Consider the following 14,330-nt stretch of genomic DNA (forward strand, 5'->3'; position numbering starts at 1 on the left):
ATCCATACTACTCCAGGGGGTTAATAAATGCCTTCTGAAGTGAAGCGATGGGTTTTTGTAAGAAAAATATCCCTATTTAAAACTTTATAAACTATAATAACTGGCTTCCAGCAACGGCTGTACGCAAATCAACATCCGGCGGAAGAGTGACCTCTGACTTGATGTATGCTCCTCTTCTCTTATATTGAAATCCTTCAACATTTTTCTTTTAAACTTCTCATTTTAGACTTTGAAATCATAACCGCCATTTTGTTTTGCTCTATTCTCTGTGCTTCAGAGTTTGGCACTTCTCACCGGAACTTACACGACACCTGCATCGCTTCACTTCAGAAGGACTTTATTTAAGGAGTCGTATGGATTACTTTTATTATGAATGGATGCACTTTTGGAGCTTTAAAATCTCGACCCCCATTCACTCCCATTATAAAGCTTGGAAGAGCCAGAATATTTTTAATATAACTCTGATTGTGTTTGTCTGAAAGAATATAGTCATATACACCTAGGATGACTTGAGGGTGAGTAAATCATGGGATATTTTTTATTTTTGGGTGAACTATTTCTTTACCGAGCACCACAACACACTTGTAGCCAATCAGCAGTAGAGGGTGTGCCCACTCATGATGGGGGAGGAGAGAGAGAGAGTGAGCCAATCAGCTGTAGGGGGCGTGTCCACTCATGATGGGGGAGGAGAGAGAGTGAACCAATCAGCAGTAGGGGCGTGTCCACTCATGATGGGGGAGGAGAGAGTGATGGGGGCGTGTCCACTCATGATGGGGAGGAGACAGAGTGAACCAATCAGCAGTAGGGGCATGCCCACTCATGATGTAGGGGCGTATCCACTCATAATGAGGCAGGAGAGAGAGTGAGCCAGTTAGCAGTAAGGGCATGTCCACTCATGATGGGGGAGGAGAGAGAGTGAGCCAATCAGCAGTAGGGGCGTGTCCACTCATGATGGGGGAGGAGAGAGAGTGAGCCAATCAGCAGTAGGGGCGTGTCCACTCATGATGGGGGAGGAGAGAGAGTGAGCCAGTTAGCAGTAAGGGCATGTCCACTCATGATGGTGGAGGAGAGAGAGTGAACCAATCAGCAGTAGGGGCGTGTCCACTCATGATAGGGGAGGAGACAGAGTGAACCAATCAGCAGTAGGGGCATGCCCACTCATGATGGGAGAGGAGAGAGTGAACCATTTAGCAGTAGGGGCGTGTCCACTCATGATGGGGGAGGAGAGAGAGAGAGAACCAATCAGCAGTAGGGGCGTGTCCACTCATGATGTAGGGGCGTGTCCACTCAGTAGGGGCATGTCCACTCATGATGGGGAGGAGAGAGTGAACCAATCAGCAGTAGGGGCGTGTCCACTCATGATGGGGGAGGAGAGTGAACCAATCAGCAGTAGGGGTGTGTCCACTCATGATAGGGGAGGAGAGTGAGCCAATCAGCAGTAGGGGCGTGTCCACTCATGATAGGGGAGGAGAGAGAATGAGCTAATCAGCTGTAGAAGGCATGTCTACTCATGATAGGGAAGGAAAGAGAATGAGCCAATCAGCAATAGGGGGCGTGTCCACTCATGATGGGGAGGAGAGAGAGTGAACCAATCAGCAGTAGGGGCGTGTCCACTCATGATGGGGAGGAGAGAGAGTGAACCATTTAGCAGTAGGGGCGTGTCCACTCATGATGGGGGAGGAGAGAGAGTGAACCAATCAGCAGTAGGGGTGTGTCCACTCATGATGTAGGGGTGTGTCCACTCAGTAGGGGCATGTCCACTCATGATGGGGAGGAGAGAGTGAACCAATCAGCAGTAGGGGCGTGTCCACTCATGATAGGGGAGGAGAGTGAGCCAATCAGCAGTAGGGGCGTGTCCACTCATGATAGGGGAGGAGAGTGAGCCAATCAGCAGTAGGGGCGTGTCCACTCATGATAGGGGAGGAGAGAGAATGAGCCAATCAGCAATAGGGGGCGTGTCCACTCATGATGGGGAGGAGAGAGAGTGAACCAATCAGCAGTAGGGGTGTGTCCACTCATGATGGGGAGGAGAGAGAGTGAACCAATCAGCAGTAGGGGCGTGTCCACTCATGATGTAGGGGCGTATCCACTCATGATGGGGGAGGAGAGAGTGAACCATTTAGCAGTAGGGGCGTGTCCACTCATGATGGGGGAGGAGAGAGAGTGAACCAATCAGCAGTAGGGGCATGTCCACTCATGATAGGGAGGAGAGAGAGTGAACCAATCAGCAGTAGGGGCGTGTCCACTCATGATAGGGAGGAGAGAGAGTGAGATTTTTTTCATCACCTTCACTTTATTTTTCGTGAAGCATTATTTTGCTTCGCCTCAGCTTTGATGAGACGTCCACTCTTGCATTGTGTGCTCATGCATTTTGGGGGCGGAGTAATGAAAGGAGGGGTGTGTTTGTTTGGGTTGATTTCAAATATCAACAGTGTTTCTCAGAAATCACCTACTGCACCTTTAAGAGATGGTTGTGCCTGGATTCAGTCAGATTTAGTGAAAACAAAGTGCCGTTTGTGTACCTCATACATGCATGTCTGCTACAATTTGTACATTGTGATTCTTTTACAGTTAAGATAGGCAGTTGTTTTAGACATGTCTGTATCTGATCTCAGGTCTGAGGAGATCAGAACCCTGTTCCCACAGCAGACAGAAATGTATCCGCTGTCTGGACAGGAGCACGAGTCAGCTGACCTGTAGACGAGCCCAGAAACCCATGATCCGATCATGCAGTGAGGGCGCCTACAGCCAGCGCTGTATCCCAGCCAGCGTCACCACTCAATCCTTCCTACAGCCGGAGCATGTCACCAGAGTACAGAGCATGGATGTCTCTTTAACAACCAACAGTGAAACTTCACTTCATAACACACTTTCTCCAGCCTCGTTCACGGATGACGAATATAACATTCCCTATAAATGTCCTGTAAACTTCACTGGACAGCAGACATTAGATGCGCATACAGGTGGCGTGAGAAATTCTGCGCCAGGACCAACAAACCAGCCACGGAGGTACTGCAGACGACAGGAAGTCACCAGTCAGGAAGTGCTAACTGATTCGAGCGGATCTAGTCGAGGTTCACCAGTAAAAGAGGAAGATTTGCTGCCGTCTCAAAGCAATTGCCAGGTATGGCTATATACTGTACACATTTATGAAATGCATTGTTTTTTATAGAGCAAAAACTTTTTTGGTCAGTTAAAATGTTTATTTCTTTGTTTTCTCTTCCTTGTATAGGGTTTCATATCAATTAATATCATGTCAGTGAGGTTATGCACAATAAATCACTTACACACAGGATTTAAATCTACGCAATGGATTGATATAGAACTGCTGATATTTTGCTCTCTGTCAAAGAGACTGTTCACAAAGTAGGCGGTTTTCACTGTGAGACTGTTGCATTGCCCATAAATGGTAGTTGAGTATTGTAAGTCAAGACATGATTGGTTTAACTGCAACCCACGCCTTATTGTCAAATTCTTCACAAGTCTTGCATTAGAAAATCTTGCACCATCATTGTGCATGTGGACAGCTGTAATGTTATGGCCCTCAAAGGGAAAAAGACCGTTATATCTATCTTTTTTTTTTTTCCCTTATATTTTTTGACTGGATTTTTGATTGCATCTGACTGTCGAGTCTGGACAACAAATAGAAAAATATACATAAACATAACGTGTTTTAATTTAAGCAATTTCCTATAAAATGAGGAAATGTCAGACTGTGTGACTATCCTCATCATGATCTGTGAAAAACAGAAATGTGTCAAAATTAACAAGAACTCAAATACAAATTAAAAGTACAAATTAAATAAATTAGTAATAGTAACATCTCTCTCTCTCTCTCTCTCTCTCTCTCTCTCTCTATATATATATATATATATATATATATATATATACCAAAGTAAAAAATAAATAAATAAATAAATAAATAACTACTACTATTTTGTCACCAGTTATTGTGATTCTGTACAGTGCATGAATTTTTAAATGGGCATCTCTTGTGGCTACTCGAAACATTGGCTAAACAGGACCCTAACAGGAAGTAAATAAGACGTTTTAAAGCTCTTAAAGGTGCACCCAGTAGTCATCAGTGTTACATTATCAGTTATCAAAGCCACTGTGGAAATGCATTATTTCATTATCTTAGTTAATTTATTCTACAAACAAACATGTACCATAACAGGGGATTAACCATTTAAAACATGCAGTATTCAGCTGGTCAGACTACACTGAATATTCACACACCATCATTTGTCACATCAGAGGATCATTAAAATGAACTCGTGAAATGTTGATTAAAAGTAAGGAAAAATTTGACAAATGGAGACCAGTTGCAGCATCTATTGTAAAATATGCACTTACATCAATTTTAGAAATGTGTATCCTTTATATAAATATATATTTCCTTCACAAATATAGACCTATATATTTTCTATCTATTTTACTCACACAGTCTTTAATTGTCTCTCCTCATGCATCTAGTTTTTCTGCAGTCTATACAGGGCTTTGAGAAAGATCTCAAGGCTTCTGTTTAAGAATGTACGTAGAAATTCATGCTACCTCTTTTTGGATGTGTTCATGTCAGTGTTTGGTGACAATTCTTTGAATATGAATTTGTGTGCACTTCATACTAAATCTTTTTGTCACAGGATTTGAAATGCTTGAGTGTTTGGCATGGGGCATGGCTCTTGTGTGTGTATATGCCTGTGTTTCTGTTTGCAACAGTGATGCATGATGAAATGATACTGAATGCATTTCTACACCTTTTCACATTTTTTGTAAGATTAAAACTTAGCCAGCCATTTCCTGTTTTTGTGACAGGAAGTGGTTGAACACGCAGAAGTCGGAACTAAAGCATCTGCCTGTATCTCTGAACCAACACTAAGAGGGGACAGACAGCACAAAGGTATGTTAATCAGAAATACATCTACTACTGGTTAATAATTCAATTTAAAAAATAGCAATATGTCATGTAGGTTGCATAACTTAAATATGTGACCCTGGACCACAAAATCAGTCATGAGTCACACGGGCATTTTTGTAGCAATTGCCAACAATACACAATGTGTGGGTCAAAATTATCGATTTTTCTTTTATGCCAAAAATCATTAGAATATTAAGTAAAGATCATGTTCCATGAAGATACTTTGTAAATTTCCTACTGTAAATATATAAAAAAATTATTTTTGTAAGTAATATGCGTTGCTAAGGACTTCATTTGGACAACTTTAAAAGGCGATTTTCGCAGTATTTGGATTTTTTTGCACCCTCAGATTCCAGATTTTCAAATAGTTGTATCTCAGCCAAATACTGTCCTATCCTAACAAACTATACATCAATTGAATTAATATGGAATTATTTATTTAGCTTTCAGATGATGTATAAATCTCGATTTCAAAAATTGGTTTTGTGGTCCAGGGTCACATATAAACATTTACTTTGTATTATTCTGATATCTGATATTCAAGAAACGTATGCAGATACATTTTTTTGTATTATTTCCTGATTCAGCTGTTTCAAATTTCAGTATCCTATTAACAATATTTTATTTCAAAGTGGCATTTTAAAAGTAGCATGTTTTTTAATGTATATTATAGCTGTTCTGATTTCAAATTAAAATAGAGTAAATATTGTGACAATTATTGGATCTGTGTCAGCACGTGAGTTTGTTCTCACTTTGCACTTCTCTGTTCAGCAGCTCAGTAAAGGGAAATACATGTGAAAACTATTATGTTACAGGTCCAGTGTCCCCATCTCAAGTGTGTAGTCCGAGTAAACGTGTCGGTCTGAGACGTCAGGCTCGTTTGGAGGTCAGTACGAGAGATCAACCGCTTGACCCCTGGGTAAAACTGACCGAAAGTCCAGAGAACCAGTCATTCTGCTCCAAAAACATGAGTGACCATAATGGAGATGCTGAAGTTAACAGCACAGCCTCTGAAACCACAAACATCACCTCAGACTCCAAATGTGAGCAACCTCCCAATGTTAAAAAAGGGCCCCCGGTGGCTCCAAAATCTGCATGGGTACGTCAAAGCCTGAAGAGCATTAAGTCTGGGAAACCGATAACAGGGGCTTTGAAGCACCAGGATAACAGGAGCCATGATACCAGCAGGACCTTTGGGAGTAGTCTAAGGTCTGCTTCATCAGGAGCCAATTTGTCAATCAGGCAGAAGATCAGCTCATTTGAGACTTTCTCAAGTACAGATGGAGCTGAAAGGCCAAACAGGCGACTGGCCCCAACGGCATCTCTTCCTCCAATGGAGAAGACAGCTAAAAGCTCATCTGCAGACTACAGCAATACAGAGAGAACCAAAGTTAACTCAAGCAACTTACACAATAATGATAACTGTCAGTCTACGCCAACAGTTTCAGCCACCACCCAGCATCCAGAAGAAGAAGAAGAAGAGCAATCAGCTTCCCTCAGTTCAGATATCATTTCAGAGCCCCATCCTGCAGAGGAAGAAAAACAATCAACTTTTAATGATTCAGAGCCCTGTAAGCCAATCCCTGTTGAGGAACCTGCCCTGGACTCAAAAGAGCCTGCTGCTGAGGATGAGCAAGAGCCTCTACCTGCTGCTGTGGATGAGCAAGAACCCCTACCTTCTCAAGAGGATTCGCCCCCTTCAAGCCATGTCCCAAGAAGATCTAGCAGCTCGAAAGAGGGTCTTTCAGAAAAAACAGAAGGTGCTGGAACTCACGCAGTGAGCGTGAGGACCCGAAGTCTACCCCTCAGTCCCTCTTCAGATACCCCCATCTCAAGTGGCTTGGAAGGGGAGAGCCTGGGGATCATCTTGTCTTTCAGCAACCAGGTGTCCAATGCTCTGATGCGATCCATGCAGTCCCTGCCGCAGTCCCCTTGCGTTCGGATTGGGAACCCTTGGAGCGCCCCACCCGGATCCCCTCTTCAAAACCCAATAGAAGAAGACTCCTCTACCGAAAAGCCCCCACCTTCACCAGCACTGGAAAACAGTGAGAGGGGTTTCTCTGTAAGGTATGCAACTAATCTAAGCATATTACTGACTCTCAGGAAACAATGTAGGACAAATGCACTTGGAAGATGAAAGCTTTAGGGGGTACAATTATACTCGATGTAGTGTTTGTTGGCTGATGGTACAGGATAAGATCACTTGTAGGGACCGCAGCCAACGATGTCAGCTTCTTTCAAGTTGAGAACTGGCTGTACGATAAAGGCATTGCAGAGTTTTGAATCATCTGTTTTAAATGAAACATGAAGAGGAAATGCAGCTCAGTTGAGTCACAAACAACAGACCCTTTCATGCTAATGTCTTGTAAACTCTCATACTAGTCCTTATCACTGTAAGAAAAAAAAAAAAAACACTTTCCTGTCATGCACATTTGACCTAAAGTAGTCTGCAGATAAATGTGAGATATTAGCAAATTGCCCGCAACATGTTCTAGTGAAACTTAAAATTAGCCTGCAGTTCGAAGAAGTCTAAGGCAGTAAAACAGGGGTGTCCAATCCTGCAGAGTTTAGCTTCAACTATAATTAAGCACACCTGACTGAGCTAATCTATAGCAGCATCTGAAATCACATGATTTCCTACTACTGTATAAGGTAGGTGATAAAAAGTATGTGGAAAGAGTAGTTATGTCCAAATTTGTAGTATTCATAAAATACTGGTTCATCCAGGTACTTTTGGCTTACTACTTCCGACGAGATATGATGGACACTTTACTATCCCATGAGGCCACGGGAGGATTTGTAAATGGCAGTGCAACTGACGCTGGTTTGGTCACATGACAATGACAACATTGTGAATATAGTACTTCTGGATTAGGGCTGGACGATTAATCGGAAAGTAATCGAAACCGAAATTCAGAACCTCTAACCAGCGTAATTTTCCCATTTAGGTTTTTTTATCCTGTTAATACTTTCCCCTTAAAAACATACTACCTCGTGTGTAGTCATGTGACTCCGCCCCGTCCAGTCAGCAGCACGGAGGCGAACTGAAACGCTGAGTCAACACACACAGACAGCGTGTGAGCCCCGAAGTGAGTTCCCTCTCGCTAGCGTCCTCACGAAAGTTCGTCAATTGTACGTGTTTTAAGGCTTGCTAGTTTGAACGTTCAAGCGATTTTAGACCATCAGATGTGTGCCATTGTATTGAGCTTGCACATCACAAACTCGCTGTCAACGCTGTGATGTATCACTAAAGTAACTTAGAAACTTAAAAGTTATAGCATATATTTTTCTAATTTTGAAGTAACTACTTACAACCTACAGCTTCACAATTAATAGAAAGACAGTATGACTAATTCACACATGCAACCGCTCTCTCATTAATGCATTCAAATATGTACTGGTGTTTGTATCTGATTTACAACGAGCAGAAATCTGTAAGAAATGTAAAATAACTGCTGAAAGTGAGCTGTTATGTTGGAGCACTTTCATTAGGAAAAAATAAATATCCCACCTTTAATAGTCAAGCATATGTACAAACCTTGTCAGTGAACTGAGGGCAAAAAGACAATCAAAAAAGCAAAACAAAATAATCGTTCATTAATCGTTATCGAGTTGAAATGTTCAATTAATCAAGATTTTGATTTTAGGTCATATCGTCCAGACCTATTCTGGATTACATTCATACAAAATATAACATCCTTTATTAGCGCAAAGTAAAGTAATTACTTATTCAAAAGAAGTACCTACTCAGAGAGTATGCGATTTCAGATGCAGCCAAGGTCTTTGGGTCCTCTACTAGAAACTTTCATGCAGGTGTGTTGTTGGAAAAGGTTGGAGCCAAACTCTGCAAGTTGTCTCTGGAATCAACATAGTCTCGGCCTTGTCCCAAACTGAGTTTGAGCCAACCCTACTTTCCTACAGACTTCAGTTTCAACACAAAGTCAGTCCTGAACACCTTTATCATCTGGTTTAGGGCTGTTTGATTATGGTTGGAGCTAAACTCTGCAGGACGGCAGTCCTTCAGGAGCAGGGTTGGCTGCCCTGGTCTAAGGCACCTTTAAACACGCTAGTTTATATCTGGTCTACAGCTTGGCCGAACTGAGAGAGCGTACCATCGAGAGAGGGGAGGAGTGCGAGAAAGAAGAATGGAAACCCGAACGACCGCTCACTTCAGCTTCAGCCGTCTGTGCCCAATCCATGCTCTCAGCCCTTCCGCCTCAGGAGATTCAGCGGATGATTCAGGAGGTCAAGGATCTGGATGAAGACACGCTAAGGGTGGGTTTAGCTCTTGTTTGATAATAATAGGACCGATACAACAAAGTACATGCTATTGGCTGTTGCCCGGCATTGATTACTTCCACATCCTGCTCTGCAAACCTGAATATGTATGAGAGGTGTGGCAGATGAACAATTGGTTCTCGATAAAGAAACAGCATATTGAAAGTGCTCTAAAAGATCAGTGAGATTTTTTTTGTGTGTTACTACATTCTGAAGCTCACTTGCTAACAGGGTTAAAAAAAAATTGCTAAATCATGTCACTCTTGGTCAAGAGTGTGACTTCCTGACCATGGCAATGTTGCAATGTCCTCTGGTGTGCATTTTGCTGCACTTATTTTGCATTAATGACTGTTTCCCTGATCAATATTCCTCTGCCATATTTTCTGTATGCAGTCAGACAAAACTGTCTATGACAATCAGGTGATATGCACTAATTCACATGCCACATGACATAACGTGCTGTTGTGCAGTAGGAGCGAAATGCAGAAAAAGAGGAAGTGTTGATATTTTGCAAGAAATTTCTTGAAAGCATACCAGTTTTTCTGTTGGCAATATAGATAAGGGAACAATCCTAAAGGCTGTCTAAGATGAGTGATTAGCTGTATTAGGACTCGATTACGGTCCCAATGACAAAGCTTTTTGTTTTAACTTGTTTTAAACGGTCCTGTGGTGTGACAAATTATTTTATAAAAGTCTTCCAGTCTCTTAACTGATATTAGGTGATAAAAAACTGCATGCACAACAGTTTTAATACAATTTGAAAAATGATTATTAAGAAAATCCAGTTTTGTGGGAGCTTAACATGCCATGCCACAAGATAGTATAAATCTAACAATTAGCATGTGACCTTCAAGTCCCTTGATGTAATTTGTATTATGTAAATAAGTTCAAAATACTATTGGAAACAAATGTTGGATCCAACTAAACAGAAGTTTCACACAGCAGGACTGTTAAAATTAACCCTCAATGATTCAATTCAAATGCTAGTTCTTGAGAATATGAGAGGTAAAACAAGATTGTTGTGCACCCTGTTCAGATATGCCTACTTCCCCACTAAACAATATGCAAAAAGCAGTAAGAAAATATATAAATACCCAGATTACCCGATACTTCCGTGTGTATCCGATGGACACTTTACTGTCCCATAACGCCGTGAGAGAAGAGTCGTCAATGATGAAGAACAGCAATTAGACTAACATCGTCAGTACATGAATTTGGATCCAGTTCTGGGATATTTGGCTCAGTTCCCAGGATGAATTCAGTAGGTGTGACTTAAATTTAGGCTTTGAGGGCACTTTATATTCAGCAGCCATATGAATCATATTTAGACATATTTGAGACGGTGCCAGATGCTTATGAGATTTTGACAAAATAATTATTCATGAGATTGTTTTGTGCTATTCAAGGCTACATCTTAATCTCTCTCTCAAAACTGCATGATGTAATGGAGTGGGAACATGATCCAGCCCACCTGGAAATCATCAATGAGGCAGCTGTTCTTTACAAAGCGATAAACCCATGTTTTGAAATGCAGGCATGTTCTAGAATAACTGCTATGCTAAATGCATTTGAGTACTAAAACGGCAGCTTAAAAAGTACAGGTACAAAGGGCTTTTGAACCACAAAATACTCTATAAACAATGCTGATTTGGATTTCTTAATGTCCATTAGCAACTGGAAGGCATCCATGTTGTGATTCTACATAAAGAAGAAGGAGCTGGCTTGGGTTTCAGCATTGCTGGCGGTATTGATCTGGAGAACAAAGCAACTACAGTGAGTGACGTCTCTAAATCTCCATAAACCACACACCACAGCTCATCTGCTTCACCTTTTGACAGGAAACACACCCTCATGTTGTTCTGACTCTGTATTCATTTCTTGCTTCCCTGAAACACAAAAAAAGGACCTTATGCACAATGTACAAGCTCCAAATCTTTCATGATTCTGCTTGATTAAAAATGGAGCATTTGTGGCAGGTTTGATGACATTGACAATAATCGTCCCTTCTGTCTTTGCCAGAGGGGACGATTATTACTGTAAATGCAAAATGTATTCAGAAAATGCTTGCAAAAGAATATTTTACAGTATTTTATATATTAATTTTATTCATTGTATATGTATCAAATCATGTACCTTCAGGTTCACAGGGTGTTTCCCAGTGGCCTGGCTGCTCAGGAGGGGACCATTGAAAGAGGAGATGAGGTGTTGTCCATTAACGGTCAAACGCTAAAAAATGTCACACACAGTGATGCCACTGCGATACTCAGGCAAGCCCGCAACATGAAGCAGGCTGTGGTGGTGGTGTCCAAGAACAAAGACGCAGAAGAGAAGGGCGGCGCTAACGCTAATGAGTCTAGCAGCAGCGGGGCAGAAAGCAGCGCCACAGGTGGGTCAACATTATTGACGTCAGCACAGCGATGGCAGTGACACTTAATAGGGCACACAAGGGATACAGAAATGTTACAAGAGCTACATAATGTGTAATTAAACAAACTAAGACTGAAGTCCAACTAAAAAATTTGAACTGGACTAGTTTTCCCTAAGGCCGATCTATTCATATTTCACAGATGTACTAATTCTGTCCAAATTCAACACGTCAGATGTTCTTGTACAACTTTAGTAGAAATTGTAGAGAATTTTTTTTATAATTTTAGATAACTTGGATGGGATTTTATTTTTTCAAAATGCTTCCAAATTTCTTGTTGTTCTGCCTGGTGTGTCTTCATTATGGATTTAGACCTTTTTGACGACTTGTGTACAGTAACAGTTGATGTAAAAACTGAATAATAATGACAATCAAACATCACATTTCAGTGGGTTTCATGATGTATCTAAATGTTCTGTGTTAATATTTGCTACTCAAATGTCATTTAGAAAATGAATCCAAGTAGTTAAGACTAAACTTAATAATGTAAAAATGTGTACGCTCATTCTATGATTGTTTATGTAAAAAATGTCTCTCAGGGGACGATGGAGGTGAAGTTGTAACAATTGAGCTGGAGAAGAACGCAGGTGGAGTTGGATTTAGTCTTGAGGGAGGAAAAGGCTCTATTAATGGAGACAGACCTCTAACTGTCAACAGAATATTTACAGGTGAGAATGTGACTGAGCCTTTATGCAAAACCTGCTACAATATCTTATATTCTTTTGTTCAGAATCTTTTCACATTTTACGTGCTGAACCATGAAATGGATGTGAACATGGTAAGATATGTTTAAGGGTTTGTTTACCCAAAAATGAAATTGTCATCATTTACTCACCCTCATGTTGTTCTAAACCTGTAAGACTTTCATGCATCTTCGGAACACAAATGAAGATCTTTTTATTGAAATCTGATGAATCTGAATGAACTTCATTGGTTCTTGCTGAAGCTCAAACGTGCTGCGTAACATGAGAATGAACCTCATTGGTACTTGAGAAGCTCAAACGTGCTGCGTAACACAAGAATGAACCTCATTGGTTCTTGTTGAAGCTCAAACATGCTGCGTAACATGAGAATGAACCTCATTGGTTCTTGTTGAAGCTCAAACGTGCTGCGTAACATGAGAATGAACCTCAATGGTTCTTGTTGAAGCTCAAACGTGCTGCGTAACACGAGAATGAACTTCATTGGTTCTTGTTGAAGCTCAAACGTGCTGCGTAACACGAGAATGAACCTCATTGGTTCTTGTTGAAGCTCAAACGTGCTGCGTAACACGAGAATGAACTTCATTGGTTCTTGCTGAAGCTCAAACGTGCTGCGTAACACGAGAATGAACCTCATTGGTTCTTGTTGAAGCTCAAACGTGCTGCGTAACACGAGAATGAACCTCATTGGTTCTTGTTGAAGCTCAAACGTGCTGCGTAACATGAGAATGAACCTCATTGGTTCTTGTTGAAGCTCAAACGTGCTGCGTAACACGAGAATGAACCTCATTGGTTCTTGCTGAAGCTCAAACGTGCTGCGTAACACGAGAATGAACCTCATTGGTTCTTGCTGAAGCTCAAACGTGCTGCGTAACACGAGAATGAACCTCATTGGTTCTTGCTGAAGCTCAAACGTGCTGCGTAACACGAGAATGAACCTCATTGGTTCTTCTGGAAGCTCAAACGTGCTGCGTAACACGAGAATGAACCTCATTGGTTCTTCTGGAAGCTCAAACGTGCTGCGTAACACGAGAATGAACCTCATTGGTTCTTCTGGAAGCTCAAACGTGCTGCGTAACACGAGAATGAACCTCATTGGTTCTTGTTGAAGCTCAAACGTGCTGCGTAACACGAGAATGAACCTCATTGGTTCTTGCTGAAGCTCAAATGTGCTGCGTAACACGAGAATGAACCTCATTGGTTCTTGCTGAAGCTCAAATGTGCTGCGTAACACGAGAATGAACCTCATTGGTTCTTGCTGAAGCTCAAATGTGCTGCGTAACATGAGAATGAACCTCATTGGTTCTTGCTGAAGCTCAAACGTGCTGCGTAACATGAGAATGAACCTCATTGGTTCTTGCTGAAGCTCAAATGTGCTGCGTAACACGAGAATGAACCTCATTGGTTCTTGTTGAAGCTCAAACGTGCTGCGTAACATGAGAATGAACCTCATTGGTTCTTGCTGAAGCTCAAACGTGCTGCGTAACACGAGAATGAACCTCATTGGTTCTTGCTGAAGCTCAAATGTGCTGCGTAACACGAGAATGAACCTCATTGGTTCTTGTTGAAGCTCAAACGTGCTGCGTAACATGAGAATGAACCTCATTGGTTCTTGCTGAAGCTCAAACGTGCTGCGTAACATGAGAATGAACCTCATTGGTTCTTGCTGAAGCTCAAATGTGCTGCGTAACATGAGAATGAACCTCATTGGTTCTTGTTGAAGCTCAAATGTGCTGTGTAACACGAGAATGAACCTCATTGGTACTTGCAGAAGCTCAAACATGCTGCGTAACACGAGAATGAACCTCATTGGTTCTTGCTGAAGCTCAAATGTGCTGCGTAACACGAGAATGAACCTCAGTGGTTCTTGTTGAAGCTCAAATGTGCTGCGTAACACGAGAATGAACCTCAGTGGTTCTTGCTGAAGCTCAAACATGCTGCGTAACACGAGAATGAACCTCATTGGTTCTTGCAGAAGATCAAACGCACTGCGTAACACGAGAATGAA

General features: G+C 41.6%; 1 protein-coding gene across 4 annotated transcripts in view; it reads left to right on the forward strand.

Annotated features, from left to right (window-relative positions):
- The window catches only part of il16 (interleukin 16), a 44,234-nt gene that overhangs the window by 27,912 nt on the left and 1,992 nt on the right, over positions 1 to 14,330 (forward strand). For 3 of the 4 annotated variants that reach the window (XM_048183662.1, XM_048183663.1, XM_048183665.1), the window contains 8 exons: positions 2,616 to 3,124; positions 4,477 to 4,533; positions 4,816 to 4,900; positions 5,734 to 6,985; positions 9,007 to 9,193; positions 10,868 to 10,969; positions 11,336 to 11,582; positions 12,161 to 12,289. In XM_048183662.1, coding sequence (XP_048039619.1) covers positions 2,616 to 3,124; positions 4,477 to 4,533; positions 4,816 to 4,900; positions 5,734 to 6,985; positions 9,007 to 9,193; positions 10,868 to 10,969; positions 11,336 to 11,582; positions 12,161 to 12,289 — 2,568 coding nt within the window. The remainder of the gene's footprint in view (positions 1 to 2,615; positions 3,125 to 4,476; positions 4,534 to 4,815; positions 4,901 to 5,733; positions 6,986 to 9,006; positions 9,194 to 10,867; positions 10,970 to 11,335; positions 11,583 to 12,160; positions 12,290 to 14,330) is intronic. The other variant, XM_048183664.1, reaches the window with a different exon arrangement.

This window comes from Megalobrama amblycephala, linkage group LG3 (genome assembly GCF_018812025.1).
Source record: "Megalobrama amblycephala isolate DHTTF-2021 linkage group LG3, ASM1881202v1, whole genome shotgun sequence".
Lineage (NCBI taxonomy): Eukaryota > Metazoa > Chordata > Actinopteri > Cypriniformes > Xenocyprididae > Megalobrama > Megalobrama amblycephala.